This window comes from Cryptotermes secundus, unplaced genomic scaffold, assembly GCF_002891405.2.
Source record: "Cryptotermes secundus unplaced genomic scaffold, Csec_1.0 scaffold836, whole genome shotgun sequence".
NCBI lineage: Eukaryota > Metazoa > Arthropoda > Insecta > Blattodea > Kalotermitidae > Cryptotermes > Cryptotermes secundus.
The window spans coordinates 2,023,930-2,048,356 of NW_019729223.1; the positions used below are offsets into that span (position 1 = coordinate 2,023,930).

The 24,427-nt window shown below is 38.9% G+C and overlaps 1 protein-coding gene across 2 annotated transcripts in view; it reads right to left on the reverse strand.

Annotated features, from left to right (window-relative positions):
• The window catches only part of LOC111865554 (histone-lysine N-methyltransferase trithorax), a 37,554-nt gene that overhangs the window by 4,421 nt on the left and 8,706 nt on the right, over window positions 1–24,427 (reverse strand). Inside the window, exons 4-13 of one of the 2 annotated variants that reach the window (XM_023853688.2) lie at window positions 20,449–20,991; window positions 19,122–19,370; window positions 17,736–17,823; window positions 17,283–17,496; window positions 15,474–15,656; window positions 13,770–14,039; window positions 11,516–11,677; window positions 10,928–11,040; window positions 4,239–10,283; window positions 2,631–2,940 (exon numbers count right to left, since the gene is read on the reverse strand). In XM_023853688.2, coding sequence (XP_023709456.1) covers window positions 2,631–2,940; window positions 4,239–10,283; window positions 10,928–11,040; window positions 11,516–11,677; window positions 13,770–14,039; window positions 15,474–15,656; window positions 17,283–17,496; window positions 17,736–17,823; window positions 19,122–19,370; window positions 20,449–20,991 — 8,177 coding nt within the window. Of the gene's footprint in view, window positions 1–2,630; window positions 2,941–4,238; window positions 10,284–10,927; window positions 11,041–11,515; window positions 11,678–13,769; window positions 14,040–15,473; window positions 15,657–17,282; window positions 17,533–17,735; window positions 17,824–19,121; window positions 19,371–20,448; window positions 20,992–24,427 lie in introns of both variants that reach the window. The other variant, XM_023853687.2, reaches the window with a different exon arrangement.

A 24,427-nucleotide genomic window follows, 5' to 3' on the forward strand; every position in this document is an offset into this window, starting at 1 on the left:
TAACATCAAACTAACTTGTGAGTGACATGAAGCCATAAAATTGAAGTACAAAAAACTCGCATGCCATCTCAAAGTTGTCGTTAAGAGTTCCAAGCACTGTACATGACACATGAATGGTAAGCGATGACGTAACGTGCTGACTGCGCGTTCTGATAAAGCCAACTCCATAAGCACGGATAGGATGAATCACGGCAGTCAAGGACAAACAGAGATAATTCCTCTCAGCTGATAGGTATAATCCGTGGACCCGCTAGAAGACCACACTATTCTCGGGCCATTATCTCCGTAACCGTTCAACTTTGGACATAGGTGTTTTGGGTTATATCGGCATACTTTAACATAAGGAACACCCTCCCGAAGTTTGGCACATTCCTCCTGGGACACCCTGTATATAAGGGTATGATGTGTTCTCTGCGCGGTCCGTGCAACAGCTGCATGACATAACAATAGAAGAACTGTTGGAAGCAGTGTTTTCTATGCGGTCTATGCTGAGGTGTTATAAGCAGAGCAAGTCTAGAGTTTAGTTAGGTGGGAGACAGTTGCCAGACAGTAAGGGCATGAACACAGAAGCTGACAAAGCTACAGTGTTGGAAGCTATTACCAGATGACTGGTGATGACACAACAGACTGAAAAGACTTATTGTGTGCTGTAGTCAATTGTATATTGTGTGAATTAACAACAGTGCTATGATTACTAGTGGTTATGTTCTGTAAGAGTCCAATAAATCCAGTTACCAATCCAAACCAAATCTATAGTCACTCATACACATGACAATATTTTAATTGATAATTCCACGTAAAAATATGCAACATATCTGACCATGAGGGCAGTGCTGGAGCAATAAAACAATGATGGCTGACATCACTTCTTATTGGTACCTAATGGTATAAGTTTAACACCAAAGTAAAAGGATGCCATTTATGTCCCGGAGAGAAGACTTGGTTCTCCTGTTATGTCACAGCAAAAACATGGTCTTTCTTTTATAGTGCCAGAACGGGAAATAACAGCTGAGACTTATTCTCACAGATCTGGCTCAGCATAGTAATTCAGAGCAATCAGAAACTCTAAGGGATATACTGCCTCAGGACAGCATCAACTGTAATTGAAGACTCAAAGGTCCATCTGCTACAGTTCATGCTTAACACACACCATAAACACCAGTCAGCGGTATTTTTTTAAAATGTTGGATTAACTGTGGGAAGAACAACTCAATATTTTAAACTAAGTTTTATCTGCAGAAGCATTATGAAGCTTAAGACCTCAATTATAAATGGAATTACTGGGGATCATCAGTGTGGGTTTCAATGTAATATCAACCACTGATCAGATTTTTTGCATTTATTATATACTGGAGGAAAAATAGGAGTACAATAAAACATTACATCAGCTATTCATAGACTTCAAGAAAGCCTATGGTTCAGTTAGAAGAGAAGTGTATAATATTCTCAAAGAGTTTGGCGTATCCATGAAACTAGTTAGGCTGATTAAAATGTGTTTAAATGAAATGTATAATGTCTGTATAGGTAAATGTTTGTCTGATAATTTATCTATACAAATTGATCTAAAACAAGGTGCTTTATCTCCACTGCTTTTCAGCTTTGTTTTAGAATATGCTATTAGGAGGTCCAGGAAAACCAGGTGGGAGTGAAATTAAATGGGACACATCAGCTGCTGGTCTATGCTGATGATATGACTCTACTGGGAGATAATACAGATACCATAAAGGAAGACACAGGAACTTTAACACTAGAAGGGAGGTTGGTCTAGAAGTAAACGCAGAGAAACTAAGTATCAGTTGGTGTCACATCACCAGAATGCAGGGCAAAACAATGACATAAAGGTAGCTAACAGATCCTTTAAAAATGTGGCACTGTTCAAATATTTTTGAATGACTGTAACAAGTCAAAGTTTGATTTAGGAGGAAATTAAGAGGAGACTGAAATCACATAATGCTTACCACCATTCAGCCCATAAAATTTTGTCTTCTCGCCTGCTGTCTAAAAATTTAAAGATTAGAATATACAAAACTATAATTTTGTCTGGGGTTCTGTATGGGTGAGAAACTTGGTCTCTGACATTAAGGGAGGAATACAGACTAAGGGTGCTTGAGAACAGGGTGCTGAGAATATTTGGACCAAAGAGGTGAAGTGACAGGAGGTTGTAGAAAACTGCACAATGGGCAGCTCCATACTGTGTACATTTGACCAAGTGTAATTAGAACGATCAAGTCAAGGATGAGATGGGCAGGGTATGTAGCACGAACAGGGAAGAGGAGGAATGCACATAGGATATTGGTGGAAAAGCCAGAAGGAAAGAGACTATTAGGAAGAACGAGATAGGCGGATGCATAATATTAAAATGGATCTTCGGAGATATAGGATGGGGCGGTACGAACTGGATTGATCTGGCTCAGGATAGGGACCAGTGGAGGGCTCTTTTGAACACGGCAATGAACCTTTGGCTTCCATAAAATTCTGGGAAATTCTTGCGTAGTTGCACAGCTGGGGGCTTATCAAGAACTCAGCTCCATGAAGTTAGTTAGAGACCTCAATTAGAATTCTCTAAGCCTGATATAAAAAATTCTCACTCTTAACTCATAATTACTTGCAATAATTAATTTTTATCTTACCTCACAGGAATGATTAATGAACCTTGCAGCATTTCCTCTCATTGTAGCATCCACAACCAACTGATCATCTATACGGAACATGTAGCAGCCAATATCTTTAGATTCATAATATTTTTCCCGTTTGTCTGTCAACATGGAGCGAATCACCTCTCCTGCATATTCTATTACCATCTCTCCGGCTTCTATGTCCCGGAGACAAAACAATCCTCGGCCATGTATATTGGAACGATAAACACCTACTGCTTCTTTTGAGGTTTCTTTAAGATGTCGGAAACGCATCGCCATTGGAAGATTTGAACTGGTAGCTCGCCTGTAAATATTTTTGTTCATGTCACACGTGATATAGAAAAACATTAGGGATGGACAACTTGAAAAATCATGCTAAATAATGGTTTCAAAGCAAATACAGATATAAATTATTGCTCACGGCTTCTCTGATATATGGAAAATACTGCTCATATGGGAACAGCATTCCATTGTATAGTAGGATAATGCAGCCAATTAAGCAATTACAGATGACAAGTAAAATGCATAACAAGTGTGCAGTCATTTGACACAGACCTCTATAACCTCACCTTCAACACTCTGGCACAGAGGGCAAGCCTGAATTCTTTATACATACATATAAAGGGACAAAGAGAATATGACAATATTAACAGAATATCACTATAAAGAATCCTAACTACTTAAAATATGGACATAAAGTGACAGCTGATATAAGTATTGTACTAATCATCAGGGTTATATTTGTAATTAAACTGTAATATACTGAGAACAGAATGGGAATTCCATCATGTCACTGGATCAGCATGCCTAAATAATGCCATCAACCTAATTGGTTTTAGGTTGCCCTCTTCTGGGCAAGTCATCACTGATTTTTTGCTGCAAGAGGAATCAATGTAATTTATAATGTACATATAATGAGGAAACAAAGTGTTTTGCAAAATATGACAGACAAATTGAAATATAATCCCGGAGAAGAGACATAAAAGTTCTCAAACCGCAAAAATTCCTCTTCCAGGAACATTTCCTTCATCATATAATTAATGCATCAAACAACCACACAATTTGCAAACACTATTTAAAATAGGGGGAATAACATAAAAAATAACTGCAGAAAAGAATTTATAATGGAAATTTTGAACCTTATGGAACTGATAAATATGATCATTCTAATTAGTAGGTCTTCAGTGGACTCATACTTTAACGATGCTTGATCAACTCCATGGAACAAAACTGTTTTATCATGAACTGAGAACAAGGCAGGAAACAGAAGTGGCTTATTTCAAAGTGCATTCCAGCATTTGCCTGAAAAGACCAAAGAAACACACAAGAAACCTCAATGAGGCTTAAAACTTACATAATACATTAGCTCATAACATTGAGTATAATCAACATACTTCCTGATTAAGTTCTGTCTTCTGTGATATGATGTGTAAACTGATGAAAGTCAACCAAGAAACCAATGTCAAGCAGCTGTCAGTTGGCTTTCACCAGTTTAAATAGCATTAGATCTCAGGAGACAGAACTTTTCTAACCACTACAAGAACCTTAAATACTACAAAGTACTTCCTACTGACACTCTGTAGCAACATCCAATGAAAATACCTGTTGCTGATGGTGGATTCACTGTCAGCAGACAGCATAAACTTTGGTGGTTGTCGGTGCCGTGAAGCCAGCCAGCTGAACATGTCATACGGAGCTCGTGTCTTAAAAGGTTCACATCGGACACAACCTGATGGGTTCTCTCGAGGCAGAGCATCTATATCTTCATCAGGTCCAGGTGGGCGAAGCTTGTGATAACGTGGTTTGTACTTGATGCAACGCCCAACACCTGGCAGTTGCTCGACTAGATATCGCAGAGCATTGTGCCGGAACCCTAACATTTGCAAACCTGCAGAAGTCACATTGAAAGGATTCTCTGGTAACCGTGGCATCTTGTGCAATTCCCTTGCTTTCTGCACTGCTTCAAACACTTTCTGCCATACTTCTGTGATGGAAGATGATGTACAAGTAAAGCCATCCTGTGAGTGTACTTCATATGTGATGGTTGGTGAGACATTACTACCTAATAAGTTTTCCTCCTGGAAAGGAGGTATCTTTCCATTCTGAAGATGTGATGCGTCTGTTGTACCATTTTGTGTATTCATTTTACTGTCGGTCTGTATACCAGGTGTACTTGGAAATTGTTCCTCCTTTTGTTTCTCATTGAGAGCAACCATGCGAGGTTTTATTTTCACAGCTTTCACCGACAATGGCTGATTAGATACTGCACCCATCTTTGGCGTATCCATCAGTTTAGACTGATGATTCTGATTACTGATCTTATAGTAACCATCCTGTGCTTGTTTCTGGAAAACTAATTTCAATGAATTCGGTTGTTTATTGCTATTGTTGTTCCCAGTTTTATTTTGTGGTATAGGAATTATGGTAACTCTACTTTCAGTTCCTTGGTCTGATATGTTATTAGCTCTCTCAACCGTAACTGATTCCTTATTTGTTTTAAGCACTGGCTGTGGAATGCCTACAGATGGATTTAGCTTCAATGGAAAGATGTGATTAATGGTGTGAACAGGAATCTCCACATGGCTGTTTGTTTTAAACGTTTTTATAGCAGAATCTGATGCCTGATTATGCACAGCAGAATTTATATTTGTTGAGACTGGTACATGAATTTTTATAAATTCAGCTTTATGTTGTACTAGTGGTTGTGTCAATGGCTGTGCCTGTGGAGGAATGCAAGGAAGAGGTGGGGGTGGTGGTGTTGGTGGGGCTGGTGGGGGCCGCTTTGCAGGAGGTAGAGGAGTTCGTACTGTTGGAGTGCATGGAGCATTCCGACTAATATGCGGCATATTTATTCTTACATTCTGACAGGTACTGGGCGGAAAATTCTCAAAGTCCCCATTTGGAGGCATATATGAGTCAGGGCTGCTGTATTCAGGATAAGACCATGGTACATTATGCACTGGAGGTGCTTGTGTTTGAGGTATGACATGGGGGGGTGGCTGAGGTGCAGCTGGAGATGGAAGATTCATGGGTAATGATGATGATGCACAGGCCAGCATGTCTGCCCTGGCCAGCCCAGACTCTGGAGGGAGCTGTGTAGCCTGAGGATTCACGATCACAAAACCGGATGGGACATCCACGATTGGTTCCACCAACTTGCTTGCCTGAAACACCTGAGTAGTTGTAGCAGAGAAGCTGCTACTTGCTGCCATCATACCTGGCATTGTAGCTGACACAAACTGGCTTGATGACATCACTGTGTTACTTACAATCGTCTCCAGGCCATAATACATAGGTTGACTAGTCAAATACATGCCACCTGTCTGGTCTGTGTACATCTCAAGTGCAGGAGTTGAGCCTAACACAACCTGCTCAGCAGCTACACACTGGATTGTTGCTGGTGGAGTTTGATGTATGAGTGTCCCAATCACAGCTGGCTGAGGGGTTGCCAACTGAACACTGGGGAGTACTGAGATGCCACCATTCTGCAGACCAACATAACTCTCAGGGGAAGCCTGCAACTGGAATGTCCCTGGCACCAGAGAATTTGGAGCTGTGGTTAAGTATGGGGCCTTACTGTATCCATTGTTGTGGGCATCAATAGTGGCAATGTACTGCAAACTCTGGCCTGTCTGCTGTTGTAACGCTTCAACAAAAGCTGGCACCATGTTCGGGGACGGAACTTGTTGCATTATCACAGTTGGTGTTGCAGGCTGCTGGCTGGGGTGTGTTTGACATGGCACAGAGTGTTGGGACTGGTGAGAATGAGGTGACAGGTTCATGACTGTAGTTGGATTGTCCTTCCGTGAAGATCTATGAGCATATGTTCTCGAAGATGGTCGTCCCCTTGGTCTTCCATTTACAGCATGTAATCTATATGAAGACTGTGCTGTTTTTGGCTGTGACTGATTTGAAGGTGAATGAGATGATAATGATGGGGAGGAAATCAATTCAGATTTACTTTTCTTATTTTCTGTAATTATTTCTTCTTTCCTCTGTTTCACAGTATCATTTTCAAGCTTCACTGTAGGACTACTAACATTCTGATGATTTACAATGGGAAACTTTGGTTTCTTACTTCCTTCTTCCTCACTTGATCGTGTATTTTCTGAATCGCTCTCACTGGTGGACAAAATGAAATCACTGCTGCATGTTGGCAAGTGACGTTCAAAACTGGATCGGGTACGATATGTACGATGGCAGCGATCACATTTCACAGGTTCTTCCTCACATGCAGTCCTATCAGTTAATGCATTATGTAAGTTCTTGACAGGAGCTGCTGAAGGGAAAGGGCTCAGGTCATCATCCACATGCCTTCTTGGAGAACCTCCCTCACTGCCACTACTACTACTGGAATCAACGGCACCATCCAGCTGCAGTATCCGAGGTTGTGAACGTCCATGCCACAAAAGGCACTTGTTCTCTTTCCCCTCCTCCTTCTGGTGGGCAGACCTCCACCGGCCCACAGATGCTGCAACCTCACTAGATGCAGCATCTCCTTCCAGGCGGTACTTTAGTTCCCGCACACTGTCGGCAACAGATGACCCCATACCAGGTGTTCCAGATCTTGCCAGTGCTACAAGAACACCCTCTGGAAGTCTCAGCTCCTGAAGCATATGTGCCCTTTCACTATCCACAACCATTACCAGGCTACTGGCACCTTCGCCTCCACTCCTTGGCACTGTCCTTGTACCTTTCCGTCGCTTAGCAGAATTGTTCAGTGTGCCATCCAGCTTGCAGCTCCATGTCAAACTGCATGATCTTTGATGACTTCTTCCACTGCTTCCAGTTTTTTTACTGACATGCTGTGGAATAACTTCTGATTTACTCCTTTTTAGTTCTCTTGCACTATTCATCTGAACGGATCCCTTCATACACACATTTTGGAACAAGTCTTCGACCAACTCATGGACTTGTTCTCTAGAGTCAGAGCACTGATGAAACCAGAGATCTGTCTGGGTTCCCAACTCTGATATGGATTGTTCATGTTTCTTACCATTCATCAGCTGTTCACATGAAGACACTTGCTCAACTTCAGTGTCTAGGATCCCATCCTCACTTGACTCTTTCTCTTCTTTGGGAACCTCTGATCCAAAGCAGATGTCACCTTTTGGATCCACAGCTGCCATGTCTTCATAACTCATAAGTTTTGGGAATATATCCTGCATTGATATGCCATCCAACAAGTCATGAGGAAGATCTTCAAATATCGCATCCTTCAGTTCTGGTGGCAAGAGATCTGCTGTATTTTGAGGGTCTGATAAACAGGTGTCATCTACATCCTTGCTGCAAACTGCATCTAAAAGCTGGTCCATTACCTGTCTGGCAACATTTTCTTCTGCTGTCTTATTAGGCTGTTTCTTCAGATCTTGTGTAACAAGTGCTTCAGTTGGAAGCTGATTCATTTTTGTTCTTAAATTTTCCAAACTGTCTATTTTCTGTCCTGTACTGTTTTGACGAGAGATTATCAACTGTTGATGCCATCGAGATACTTGTTCTAGTTTCTGTTTAACCAGCTTCTGTTCTTGTGTGTGATCAACTGTGAGATTCTTTCCCATGTCTAAGATGAGCTGAGGCTCTGCAGTCTGCACTGTTGTCCTCACATAATATTGCACGATCCTCCATGGTTCCACCGATGACCAATACAGTCTTGTGCACTGAAAATCAGTAGGCACTATGATGTCACTATGATCTGATGCAGAGACAAATTCTCCGATGTTTTCAATCAGTAAAGAACCAATCATGAACTTCACTTGATAAGGTTCTGCAAATTTCTTCTTCTTACGATCTAGTTCCACGTAAATAGGACGACGGATATCAAACTCGATATCCAGGTGAAGTGGTTTTCCTGTTGCTTCTGTAAGATGAGCTGAACAGAACACTGTCTTATCATCCATGAAAGCACATCCAATTCGCCGTGCACATGGAAAATGGAAGGTCTCTGCACAATTGCGAGCACAACAACCAACACTTGCTCCCTTCTTACCACAAGCATAGCAACGAATCATGCGGCCCCTGGACACAGCACTATGAACATTCTGCAGAGAACCATCAATCTCTTCAAATACTTCAGCTGACCAAAGAGCACAGTTAGCATGTACCCATTCATTCTGTCCACAGTACAAAAGACGACCCTCTTCCACTGGCAAACCATCACCCACACCTTTACAGAGAGTGCAAGTTCGCAAATCTTGAACTGTAAACCCACTGTAGTAATATTCATCATTCTTGCCTGCTGCACACTTGGGTGTCACATGAATGGAATCTTCAGTGCCTCCTATATTTCCTGTCACATGGATCTGTTCTGTAATCAGTTCTTCATTAACTGAATGATCCTGCTGTATCTGAGTAGGAACAGACGGTAAACTTTCCTCATGACATGGTCTTCCTTCCTTCCAGTTGATGGATACTCGAGCATATTTAGGATCAAACCAGGGAAATACTTCTTTGAGTGTGTGGTGATATGTTTCTAATAAATCAGAGCTCTGAGCTCTAGCAATCAGCTGTTCCATTTCTTGATGAAACTGAAGCAGTGATGAATATTCATTGGCATTCACTTTCTTTTTAATAGAGAGAAGTGTAGGAGATGGTTTAGTTAACATATGCTGGTCTAAACAATAACATTCTTTGGTACTTTCACTAGTAACATTTTCAGACATGTCACAATTCATTTCAGAACATTTTTCTACATCAACAGAGCCACTGTTCCTATATGCAAGTTCTAGAAGTTGTGAAGACTGAACTGAAGGTGAAAACACTGCTGCTTCTGAAGTTTCTTCTTTTGTACATTCTTGCTCTTCTTCTATAAAATTTGGTTTCAATTCATCATCTGTACTGCCAATTCCAGAATCACTTGCTGGTGTAGCCATTGAAACCACTTGTACTTTAGCAGGTGATTTTGAGCTGCACTCACTAAATGTTGAATCAGGTGAGAAACCAGTGTCATTATCTTCTATTTTAACTGTGAGTGGTAGCTTTGACAGTGTTTTTGGTGCACAGTTTTCAATGCGAACTGAACACTCACGTATATTGTACTTCTCTCTGAGGTGTCTCAAGGTGTTACTTATGCTAATGTTGGAAGATAATGACTTTTCTGCAGTACTCTTTGTGCCAGCTGGATTAACTGACGCATCTTTTGTACTAGAGGAATCAGGCAAGGAACCTTCAACATTTAAAGACAATTTCTTTTCAGTCTCTGGCACTCCTGCACTAACCAAAGAATGTGTCATCGGTAATTGTGGTTGTGATACATTACTTAGGAGAGTACAAATTCTTTCAACTTTACGCTGATTTCTTTCTGTCTCATCTAGCTTTGTTTCAGGAGGATGAACTGTTATATCTGAAGAGATTATTTCATGCTGAGATGACAGTAATTCTTCCTTCTTTGAGTTAAGAGCAATTCTCATGTCTTCCCTCACACAATCTGACTGGTCATCAGTCTCAGCCTCTCTGTCAGAAATCTCTTGAAAATCCAGCCTCTTTGCCACTAAGGCAGATCTACATAAACACTGTTTTTTGGGACTCCATTTCAACATGGCACAGGCTTTACGATTCTTACTCAAAGACTTCAACACTCCAAGGTAACCTGCTTTCAGCTCCTCCTCTACAGCAAGCCACCAAGGAGCTGGAGGAATTGCACAGCACATCCTGAAATGAAAATCATTTACATAAAAATAACAGGAGACAAATTATACAAAATGTAAAGACAAAATTTATAACACTCAACCACACTAATTTCAAGCCATATATACTTTTTTGATAAGAGCTGCGTTAAGGGAATATTCAGGAGAGTTTTAAATGAACAGAGATATTTTCTTGAGCTAGAGTGTGGCAGTGTGAAAATTATTACCTGACCTAAAATTCCACTTCCTGTTTTCATTATCAACTAGGCACGTGCAGCCACATTTTCACAGTGCGCTAAAGTGAATTTACTATGTATACCCAATTGGAAGTCAATTCAAAATGTAAAACATCACACTAAAACATAGCTGCACAGAAAAAGTCATTTTGAGTTGATTTAATATTATCACTACAAACAAATTATACATGTAGACATTTACTGACTTAGTTTCTTTCCTGAAGTCACTACTAGCCTACATTCAGCTTCTTTAGTCTCACTCTGGTCTCAGCTTCTATTTCTTTACAATTCCAATCTTTTTTCTCATTCACTACTCATACTGTCCCACCAATTTCAACAGATATACAGCAGGTTTTAAATTCTTTGACTGTCACATCTAGAGGGACTTTCTTTCCTGTCCTGTTTATTTGTAAAAGACAGAACCATAACACACCTGCAAATGAACTCAACAGATTCTGGAAGATAACTCAGCACCTGGTATTTTTCATCAGATAACCCCTCACACTTTGCATGCACCCAGCATTTGCACTGTCCACATTCCATCATCTGTAATATACACAAATAAATTAGCATGAGGAACAAAGGTGACACCTGGAGGTGAGCAACAAGGACTGAAGTCGGAATTCCAAATTCAATGTTCAGTATCTAAACTTAATATTTTCACCCAAAACTTTGTGTCCAAAAAACCATTTAATTTCACTGAATTCGAAGTTCTAATGGTGGTGACTATGTTGAGTTTTTATTTCCTTGGACATGTCATGTAGTATGGTGAAAGTCAACTTTTGTTTTGAAGAAACATATTGAGTTTTCTATGTCGAAGAGTAAGCCAAACAAACTGGCCAGGGAGATGCTCTGCTTGCTGCCTGCTTCATGCTAGCTTCTTGCTTGGCTCCCTTGAATGAAGCATAATTTTATACAGACTGAAAATATGGTATTCATCTTTTTCAAATTCCTTGTCTAAAAGTAGAGGAGGCTAAATTATGTGAATAGATACAAGTTAAGATTTAATAATTTCTTTTACCTTAGTGTCATAGTCATCATCTTCATAGCACCTTTGACAGAGAGGACAATAATTTCCTTTCTGTCTCAGCTTAAAGCATATTTTGCAGAGGGGGAGATTTCCAACAAAGAGAGTTACATCTGCTGATCCACAACTTTTACAGCGTAAACAAGAAGAGCAAACCTAAAACAACATACAGAAATCTGGTAAGTGGGTGAGGGGGTAAATATTCATAAAAGGAAAGGGCCATGGAGACACTAAAGGACATTTTTTAGTCTGGTACCTAAATCATTTGATAACAGTGGGGCTAGACACAAGTAGGTTCCAATATGTGGAATACTCTTCATGCACTATGTTGTTTACAGTACCATTTTATATTATACTTGTACAAAGATTGCTGAAATTTCAATTGGAAATTCCTGAGCATCAAATCTATTGCAAACACAATTTTATGGATATGCAACAATTTCTGCCTATAAACAGGAAACTAGGACAAAAATACATAACCCCAATTAAGCAGTACATAGTTCACTGTAATCTATATAAATAAAAACGTAAATGTTGGTTTGTTCCCCCTCGAAAATCTACGAAAGTTCTTCACCGATTGCTTCAAAATTTTGACACAACATTGCATTCGAATGTGCACGTTTTTATATACCCATTATATAGATGTCACACCTGTGACAGGTAAAAACATGCGTATTTTGAAAAACAGAATTGGAATTTGGAATTCAGAAGAGTCACCCCTGTGGAAACGCTAGAACCGACTGTTGCATAGGAAGTAACAATAGCGATACTGTATCGAATCTCCATGGTTACGACGAATACATGGAGCGTTCCCACAGAGACAACGCAATAACAATGGGTCGTTGCGTAGGAATCGCGGAATCAACCAAGCAGCGTTTCCGCGGTTATAACAAGGGCTCATTTGCATAGCAGCGCTATACCCAAACACGATACATGCATTACTGATGCGTGCAACACGTCACATCCATATTGGAATTGAGCTGTGTCATTTACTATAGCGCTCATTTCGTGAGTACAGTTTTTTTTTCTTCTTTCATTGTTTTTCATTTCGTTTTCTTAACTGTTTTCCTTATTTTTCAGTGCAATTGGCGGTGGAATTGAGCTGTGTCAATTGATCTGCGTTTGAATTGAAATATTACATTAGTATTTTTTATTTTTTTTGTTTCTGCTTTGTTTTTCAGGTCGTGTTCTTTCCTTTTTAATGTTTTGCAATTTTATATGTTTTTGTAATAACTTTCTTTCTTCTTCTTCAGTGTAATCGATCTGCTTTAGTTCATCCAAATAATGCCTCGCAGAAGCTCAAACTTAGATCATCGTACTCACGGAGCGGAAGCCGTGCGACGAGTAATTGCAAATCAAACTGGGGAAGAACTGGCAGACTAAGCCACAGCAACGCGTGGCTGGGTACAGCTAGTATCAAATACATAAATCTTGTGATATACAGTGTACATATAATAGGACACTAAATTTACTGTAATACTGATAACCCAAGCACATCTTCCAGTGCCATTTAATGCTGCCATCTTCTGTTCCTATTTATAACAGCTATCAATTCATAACTAACACACAGAATCACAAGTGTTTGGTCACATCTCCTGGTCCTATTCATAACTACTTCCTACCATGATAAGTAATGACATGACAGCAAGTTCAAGCCTTTTACATACAATTGCAGCATATTCTAATAGATTATGTTAAATTACTTAACCAAGTTTTTTCAGAGTAAAATACACTGTAAAGAATTACAATGCCATCATAGAAACAGGAAATACATAAATAAATTCGCATAGGGGGGAGTGGAGACCAGTTGGGTTCACTCGGCATGTCAGCCACTGGTTGGCCTATTGTGCCTGCCCTGGGTGATCATGATGATGGAGAATTTGGGGGAATGGAGACCGGTATGGGAAACTGAAGTACTCGGAGAAAACCTGCCCCAGTGTCACTCTGTACACCACAAATCCCACTTTACCAGACTCAGGCTTGAACCAGGGCCACTGAGGCAGGAAGCCAGTGAATAACCAACCACTTGAGCTATGGTGTGCCACAGAAGCAAAAAACCTGAGATTATTTCTTCTATGGCCATATGATCTTGTGGACCGTAAAGTTTTCATCCACAGAGACCTTCATGAATGTAACTCTATTACTAACAGCCAGCAGTTGATAATATATATAATACTGCTTCAATATGAAAGTATATGTCAATTACTATCATTGACAAGCAAGACTTGTTTGTCTCTTTCTTCCTTACCCATGGTCTGTCAGGACTATGCAGCCTACCACTAAGACGATCCGCACCCAAACATTCAGTGTGGTATGTTCGATGGCAACGCTGACAACTCAACTGCTGGCCAAGACCACGCCCACAAGAATGGCAGACGGTACAACGTTGACAAACCCAGTTGTATCGCCACTCTTCATTGTTTCCATTATTACCATCAGCTAAGAAAGTGGTGTCACGAAGACCATCTTCAAGACAGAACCTATGGTAAGGTTCACAGCATGATGCACAGTGGATCAGCTGTATTAATAAACAATTTAAACATTAGTAATGATCCAGCATTTATACATATTATGAATTCTGATAAGGTAATGACAGAAGTCATCTCACAACTATAAGGTTTTCACAAAAGGTTAATCAACTCCATCCAGTGTGGTTGATAAAATGTTTTTTTCTTTCTTTCTTTCTATCAGTCATACTGGAAGGAGTTGATTAACCTTCTATAATATTGTTAATATCATGGACCAGGATGAATCAAATAAAAAATAAGGTTTTCAATTGCCTGGATTGTGGATATACAGTACTGTTTACATAATACTACAAATCTGCCTAAATATTCATGCCCTTTGGTACAGGCCAATATGAGTGGTAAATGTTGAATCATACCAACAAAATTGCATTTGCCTATTTTAACCTTACTGCTGCAATGTTCAACTGAAGTCGAACAAGCATCCATTACTCTATAATCTGATACTTGAATTTAGCCCACATTAAGAAATAACTATCTTCTTTTGCTTTGTCATTCAACTTCATCCACTGAGATATAAAAATGTATTTCTTTTGTTTTCTTTCATATTTGTGCTTTAAAAATTCTATAAATTTAAGAAAATACACAGCAAAAGGGTTAACACAGTTTTTCTTTTGATTAAGCAACACATGTTATTTAGATCTTCCAATTCAGTCTTCATTCAACAACCAGAGACCACACTGACATCACACCTGCATACAAATTGTACAAATAACAGCACCAACAACCACAGGCAGAGCATCAGTACACAAGGAATACCAACAACAAAACTACAACAGATATGTAAGGAGAAATGTGCATTGTATTATTCATCTTCAGAAAGTGAAAAAGCCAACCACTTGTATTATCTTTGCCAATTTTAACTAACTTCTAATTTTATTCTAATTTAATTAACTGGTGGTTTCCTCAATAGGGAGTTGATATAAAGAAGCAGCTCACACATAAAATATATCCCAGGATGGTCTTTTTAAAAATGAAACATGTCATATAAATAGTGAAGCAGTAAATGAAAATATGACAGTGGCAACAGCCACATGGACATCTAAACACCATGAAAGTTCCATCAGTAAGACAGAATAAACATTATGTGATCAATCAATGCAATGAGATGCTTAAATACAATATTACAAAGCATAATCTGTTTACAGCTCTGTATACACCTTATACTTAAAATGTTATACTGTTTACATATTTCACTGCAGAAATTTAACACAATGTTGCGGCTCTGAAGAGGAAACTGAATTCACACATACAATACATATACTGCATATAGCATAACAAGGATGACGCTAAGAAATTCAGTGTTAATTAACATTTTTAAGATTTTTATTTTTATTTCAAATATGAAAACATTCAGGGATGTGTAGTATTGAAATAAATGTGATATACACGTATGCACACATACATATATAATACCATAGTCTTACCTTTTCGCGACCTGCACTTCCACACAAGAAACATGTAGCCCGAACACGGAATGGCTCTGAGCCAATGAGTCCAAACCCTGTATTGCACACTTCTTCAGGATCATAACTTTCCCAGAAGTCAATAGACACAAGGTTTTGCAGTTCTGGTACAGCACGTTTCCCAAGAATTGGTAATGTTTTTGCCTGGAAGGAAACAAGATGCAATCATACATATGACATGTACCTTTTACAGATTTAGTGGCAAAGATATTGTGACGCGTTACCTTACGTCCATCGCCGCGACAACCGCTGCAGTCGGAACGGACACTTCCACGACAATGAATACGTGGAAATTGGGGAGTTTCCGCAGCGACAAATCATAGCAACGAATTGTCGTTTAGTAACAACGGATGAGATGAAACATGTTACTGGTGTATTCTATATAGAGCATTCCCATAACAACGGACTGTATGAACAGCGGTAACGGAACCGTGAGGAATGGTGTCTGGTATCCAGTCCGCATAACCCCTATATAAGCAAAGCCAGAGACGACACAGAGCATTGAGAATGAGACAATCTTGGGATAGCCGCTGCCAGAGACAGCTGAGATCCAAACACAGCCAAGGGTAATTGAGACGTCGCATTGGAGTACTGGGCCAGAAGTCAAGTGACACTGCAAGTGATAATAATTGTACGGTGTGTAAGAGTGAACGTTCAATAAAGATTCGCTAAATCCGAGACCAACATAAAGTTATTTGTCGTGTGACATACCAACACGTGACAATATATATAAAATTCTAGGTATGTGAGAATACCAAAGTTACAAAAGTTAAAATCAACCCAAACACTGTGTGGTTTTACACTGTGAGCACACATTACTTGGAAATTTTGCTTGAAACAAAAATAATTCAGCTGGAAGATATGTGACTAATTTATGTTCACTGTTAATTTAGTAGCATTTCTGTGTATAGTGTCATTGTTTTACTCATCTGTATCTTTTCCCAATTTTGTTTTGGATTTTATTACAATAATTTCAACATCTTCATTGCGAAGTATTTAAGAAATATTTACATTTAGTCATTTACCTTTGCACTGACCAAATACTTATCTACATATTTTGAAAATTTTAAGCTTGCAGGTCTTCAAATGCAGCTGAAATGATTTTTTAAATAATGGCCCTAATTACACCAGGGTACTCCGGGTATAATATTGCCAGGGATGGAAGGGTAAAGTTGGTGGCATCATCTCTGATCCCACACTTGGCTGGTCAAAGTACTATAGATGTACAGAATTCAGGTAACATAACAGGTAGGCTGTTTCCAACACTTACTTTTGCCTGCTACATGCCAGTACACATATCAGAAAACAATAAATGCATACTGAGAAACTTGTTAAAGGATGCCCATCTGATCAAAAACTTCCATATTTTACATGAAAATATTTACAGCACTTAATAAGAAGTGATCAAATTAAGATTATTATCTTCTTGGACGTAACACCATGCAGCTTGGTAGAAAAGTACCATATTTCAGAGGAACCTGTTACCTCCATCTTCATGGTAGAAGACCCTTCTACTGCAGAGACAGAGGCAGCAAGTACTTCTGAAATGTTGGTACCTTTCTACCAGACTGCAAGGTGTCAAATCCCAGATCACAACTTGAAAACCACAAATCTTACAAGTGATTAACAGCATCAATTAAATGTTCTTTGTAACGGAGGCAGTGTTTTTTGTGAGGTAAAATATATTTTTGAATGTTATTTAAACAAATTTCAGGGTTGAAAGGGATAGCATATGGAGTCCATAATAATTAAATTTCATGATGCACATACCAGAGGTGGTACTGGCAGCATTGATGATGGTGGCTGCGGTGGGACTGTTGCGGATGGTAGAGCTGAAGGTTTGATACACCTACGGTAGGTTGATGAGACTGAGGTTTCCTCATCTTGACTGTTCGATGCTGTGTCTGTAGAAGAATGAGACCTGACAGCCTCACTGCCGTCCATACTCTCAACATCAACAGATGCTGACACCATCTTTGTAGATCTGCTGGCATCCACAACACCATAACTCTGAGAATTCCTAGGGGTATCAAGGTGGTCATTTAGTTAATTCATCTCTATCCAGCAACACATATTCTGGATACAAATTGTGTTATGGTAGCTATAAACTTCAATATTTTAAAAAACACATGAAAACTGTAAAACATGTAACAGTTACTGGGTTAATAAATTAACAATAATAAAGAAATTTGATGGTCAGTGTTTGACTTAGTAAATACTAACTTTTCTGAATCATGTACTTTGACTGCAGAACTATTAGGATCTGTACAATCCACACAACAGGAACTCTTCGGTGTAGCTTTGATGACTTCTGTAACAAGACAAAATAGTATACGGAATTAGCATGTATTAAAATAAGCAATATGCTGAAACACTTAATAACTTTACATAAATTCTAAGGCCAGCAAAACATATGTTCACAACTGTAGGAAACACTGTGTAGTAATGCAAACCATTGTCAGTAAATCTGCAGTTCCATTAGGCAGCCATGCAATATCCACTCTGCGGAATACTGGAAAATGTGATGCTAACAGTATTCACATATGTCTAAATATATAAAAGCTATTCCTGTAACAGGCCTCGGAGGCCTATAGGGTTGTGAGATGTTGAGGGTCCCACATTATCCAGACAATTGGCTCAAAGATAGCGGTAAGGTTCTCAGCCTTACGCACCGGCCACACTTTACCCCCCCCCCCACAAAATTCCTGGTACTCATTTCTGTTGGAGGCTGAGTTGACCTCAGGGCCATAGTGTGGCTGGAAGGATTAAGTCAATAGAAAAAATCCAATGGCCTTATCTGGACTTGAATCTGCAACCTTCTGGCTTGTAGCATAGTACCTCAACCAATACATTACATTATAAGAACAGGAAACCCATGACCAACACAAATGGGAACTTTGCAGTATGCTGAAACAGCTTCATAACTCTGGCAAAGAAACTGCATTCAGTGGATACATGCTGTCTGTGCTATAACAAGAAATTAAAGAGTCAACCTATTTATATAGAAAGACAGAAGTACTTCACAAACGAAAACAGAATATTTTTATTCAAGTGTATAAAATAGGCCAGTTAAATTTAAAGATAAAGCAAAGTGGAAATCTCAACATAATTCTGGATAAACCTTGCAAAACATTAAATGTGTTGGTTTGTAGTAACAAAGCAGCTGCACAAGTTGGACAGGGGAATTCAACCTTGAGGTTGGCACAAGGTCGTAATCAGCATCATATATTACATGACATTTCTATTTACTGAACATAATGTTATAATGAAGCAAAATTACAGCAAATTTGCTAAGAATCTGGATAACAAGCGAAAACACCTTGACAAGACTGAACATTTTGTTATTCTGACATTCACTGACATGAATATTTCATTAAAAACAAGAATCAAAAAGTCCTCATGTTCACAAAGTGGATAAAACTTCTTTCATTTTGTAAATACAAGAACTATAAATGTAAATTTAGGATTAATTTAAAGAAATCATGATTATGGTCTTCTAGGATGTGAAGCTGTGTAGTCTGACAGACAGGTACCAATATTTCGGTGCCGTTTCGGTCTTTTAGGGTAGAAGTAATTAATCTAAAGTAGTTTATATATTTGTATCCTTACCTTGGATTGGTTTGACCTGAATTTTCTCCATTCTTTTATCCAGCGGAAATGTTGCTTGTGGTTGGCCTAAAACGATTGATGCACTACGACACACATGCTTGACTCTGGGTCCCTTCAGATCCAGTCTCTGACGACGTGTCACGTCAGAACCAGGTAGGCTGCTGCCACACTTCTGTCCACTTTTTTTCCGAACTTTAACTCCAGAATTTTTCTTTTTTCTTAACCGCTCCATGGCACATTCAGGATTATCTGAAACATAAAAAATTTTCTAAAACTGGATTTTAAGTAATAAACATCTGTACTGCAACATCCCTGTGCCAATTTCAATGGAGAATGGGCCCTTCTTCACATCTAATAGCAGCTCAGACAGTATATTCACCACCATTTATGGAACCCAAGGATTCACTGTCATACTCACGTCTACTACTGGACCTGGTGCTAGTCCAGATAACTCTAGTGCACACCCTCCTATCCTGTATCCTCAAAATCTATCTTAACATTAACCTCCATTTTATGCCTATGTCCAGTAATGTTCTTTCAGATTTTCTCATTAAAACTTTACATGTGATTATCTCTCCTCCATTCCATGCCTACTACCTAACGGTAATTTATGAAGCGTAGATTCTGAACTTCTACATTATGCAGTTTTTTGCATATTCACAGTACTGTCCTCAATATCATGTTCAAAACTTCAGATACAGTATCTTCTTTCCTCATAGCGAGAGACTAAGGTTCACACCAACAAAAAACAGCTAAAAATACAGATTCATATATATTATAAACTCTATTTTTTTAAATAAGATGGAAGATAAAAAAGTTATAAACCAGAATGGTAGTATGCATTCTCCAAATGTAATTTGTTCTAAATTCCTCATGACTGTAACTTTTATTTACTATTGTCATTTTCAAACATCTGATCTCAACAGTTTCAAAGGATTTTTTAAATGTAATGTTTGTATTACAATTCTGTCCAGCTATATGGTAATAAAACATGGACATAAATTTAGTTTTCTTTTAGTTCACCGACCACCTTACTAGCATGTAATGGAGTTTTTGGGTATGTTTTCTGTCAATAAGCTAACATCGTGAGCACAGAGTAGAAAACTGACGTCTCGTTTAATTCTTGCAGCTCTAGATTTCCTTGGACCCTAGAGTATTCTAAACATTCTCTAAGGCTTAGAGTAAAATTCAGGACATACGGGAATTCCACAATTTCCTGAGCTGAAAACCCTAGTCTCCTCAAGAAATAATACTGTTATTACTTCAAACCTTCATTAATGCATAACTCGAATAACTATTTTTCTGCTCTCAATTACAAATGACTCACCTTTAGACTTCATAAGTTTTCTGGCTGCTTTTTTAAGTATTCTATTTGGGTGCAGATGTTTTATCCTCTTACTCTTGTCAGGGCTTCCTTTTTCAGAGTTCTTTTGCTTGTCTCGCTTACTTAGTTCTTTCAGGGATTTCACAACTGTTTTCTGTTGTGACCATGCAGAAGTGTCGAACACATTTGTCCCAACTCCTTTTCCTTCAGATTTTTGGGGATAAAGATTCGATTTGCATCCAGAAGTATCCATCACTGAAATATGAGGGAACTTCTCCGTTTCCATAGGTTTACTTTGCACAAAATTAGAGGTATTTTCAAAACGCATGAACAACTGATTTCTAGATAATTTATCGAGTCCCTTTCGCATCTCTGGAGGTAGCATTAATGCCATGTTGTCACGTAAGGCTTCTGGCATGTTGAAGGAACGCAGACACATCTTGAGCCAGCAGGCTGGGCAGCGTGCCTTGTAAGAGCACCTGAACTGGGTTCCACGACCTGGTTTCCACTGCTGGCTGCGCACAATGGGTGGTACGGTACAAGTGCCTGTTAGAAAGCAAACTGTATCAATATCTTTATATTTAAGATACAAATGATCGTACTGCAGAAAGAGTGATGACTATACGAGAAGGAAAAATTAGATACATGTTGCAAAATGCACCCAAGCAGTAATAAAATCATTAAAGTCTTATGTCAATGAAAGCTTCTTGCATTTTCTTTACAACCATTTCCAGCAATTCTAAAGGGTTCTGACGATGGTGGATGACACACAGAATTATTGGGTTTTTGGACTTTTTCCATTGTCAGAATTGAATTTTTCCATAACGTATCTACACTCCAGCCTACATATGGCATGTGCTATGACCTCCGTTGTTTCCAAGCTTCCACAGGCCCTGGGCATGGAGTTCAGGTGGAAAATCAGGTCCATGTTAGAGCAGTCTAAGCCTTCCAGACCTAACATGACCATGAGGGAGTTGAAAGCCATAAAATATTTGAGGATCAACAAGGATATTAGGATTCTCCAGGCAGACAAGAGCAACTGCACAGTGGTGTTCAATGAATCCAAATACAGGTGTCCTCTATTACCTAAAACTCAATTAGTCCTCACACATCAGTCATAAATTTTCATTCCTGAGAGACAAGCTGTTGATATTTGTTCATACTTATAAATTACAACACGACAGAACTCTGGGAAAATCATCACTGAACACATTCAACTGTACAGTCAATGCTCACATTCAGCTTGCTGCAGACAGAAAAGCTACAGTACAGCAATAACATTCACCACAGGGATCTGCATAAATTTGAACATCTCAGTCCATGTAAGATTTGAGGTTTTCATGGCGGTGACTATGAAGAAGCCATCTTCTGTGATGTGATGCCATGTAGATACTGTGTTAACTGATGTTTTGGAGGTGATACATTCCTCCAGAACATCGGTTAACACAATACCTACATGGCACCACATCCCAGAAGATGGCTTCCTTCATCCCAGTCCATGTTCAAACTATCTGAGTGACATATCCCAAACATGTTCAGCCCTCATACATTTAACAGGAAGGTCAAAAAATCACCACGAATTATATTCTGAAGAAAGATCCCAGCAGACAGACACCCCACAGCAAAATATCACCACCACAGTGGTGCACGGAACACTAACACATTTACAATACGTAGTTGACACAAGGCCTAAATGGAATTAAATACCTTAGGAGACATGTTAATTATAATTTTAATCATAATTTTTATCCATTTGAGTACCAGGAATATTCTTGGGGGTAAAGGGCAGCTGACACATAAGGCTGACAACCTTACCGCCATCTATGCGCTGACTGTCTAGAAAATGTGGGAGCCTCGAAGTCTCACAGCCCTAGGGGCCTCCACGGGTTGTTACAGGGATAGCTTTACTTTACTTTTTATTTTATCCATTTAATATCAAGTTTAATGTCTAGTTTTAACTATATTTGTATCACATTTTAAAATTAAAATATAACTGTCAGCATAGATTAATCACACAGACACGATATGAATTCATATTGATTAATGATACAATTCAGAAGCTAAACAGTATTTTTCTACACCTGAGGATAACCCAGGAAAAGGGTCAAAACATGTAGTGATACCTCCAACAATGAATAAACACAAATGTTGACACAACAGTGTCTATTTTGTTTCTTTCTGATTATTTGCTGTGCGACTGCCCAAATTGCATCTATATGTATGCATATATCATGCTGTGTAATTGGATCAAAATCGTAAAGAAGGAGCTCACAGAACACATAAAGCCTACTTTCCTACTGCTGATTTACAGTTCTGTAAATGACGTGTTGTTAATATCTTATTTAGATAATGTAAGAAATAAAACCCAATTCATCTAGAAGTTTTGTGTTTTAGGCTCATATGCTAATTGCCATAGGTAAAGGTAAAGTTGTCCCCTGTGCTTAACTAATGAGGAACTATGCCATGAAGGCATATGGGGGACTGGATGTATAGTTCCACATTTTCTTGACCTTGCCACTAGCTGGAGGTGAGTGGTCAGCTTCATACCCCTGTTGCTTTATCCCCAGGGAAAGAGTCCCCAGTACCCACTGGATAGGAGGCTGGGTAGGCCCCAGAGCTGGTCTGGACGACACAGGGAAGAGATAATTCTTGACCCTACCGGGACTCTTAACTTTGACCCCTCAGTCATCCAGCCCATAGCCAGTTGCTATACCAACTTCACTATCCCATCTCCCTGATGGCCACGGGATGGAATTCCAACTATTATCAAATTATTATTCCTTGCAATTGTATATATGGGACACAGGGACTACCATTATCATCATTACTCCTATTAAGGGACTTATTAATTAACCCATTATATTGGCTTTACCCATGGTACTTGCAACATAGTAGCCATACCTGAAGAGTTCAGCTTATAGTTAACAAAGCAGTATAGCATTTTTGTCAATGTATGGCATCAATTGTAACATAATGATGTTTAGAAGAAACGGCAGGCTTTCACTTTAACTATTTCTGTTGCTGTTTGAAGGTTACTTGAGGGAAGTACTGCGGGTTTCTCTGTGCAACTGCATTTAACACCAGGAAGCTTTGGAATTTCTAGCAGGTAGCTCTATGGCTGGAACGGACAGTCTAAGAATATGACTCATTTATATTAAATATGTAAAACATAACCTCAAAACTCTGCAACATCGCCATGTATACTGTTGACTGATAACCGGCATTTCACATGGCATTTGTTGGTACATTTATCATTTATCTCCATAACAAATGTGTATATGCCTAGCTCCAATGATCTATTAGTTACTACCACCAAATTTGAAGTTAAATACAGATTTTAAGCAGCAGTCATTTTACTCTTTTTTTGTCCCCCCCCCTAAATTAAATAACAAAAGTAGCACATTTTCCAAAGATCTGTTACCATGCATTATTTCAAATCCCTATATTAAGTATTACTGCCATACCACAGATCTGTGTATTTGTCATGCTGCTATCCAACTGCAGGAAATCAGTTAGTATGAGAGGCACTGATGAATAACCCATGAAAAAATAAGTATGAGGCTGGAGTGGAATCTAATGGAATAGTATCCTGCAAAATTTCATGAAAATCAGTCAATTGGGTCAAAAGTTCCAATAGGAGACACACACAGACAGGACAGTGTTCTTATCAGCCAACTTTCTTTAATAAGAAAGGAGTGTGGGGTAATATTTATGAATTGAACTAATACACAAATCATCGTACAAATGGAAACACGACACACAGAAACAATTTAACTGTTATGTAAAAAGAAGTTCAACTGAGACTCTACCATCATTTCAGGAGCAAGGCATTCTTGATCTACATATGCAGTTTGCATGCAGTTCTTAGTGGTTACAGTTTATTACCTGCACACTTAAGAAAACATACCATATAGTATAAGAGCAGAAAGGTGTAATCCATACAACAGTGCGCAAAGTTCCCACATGCATTCTTCGCATCTTT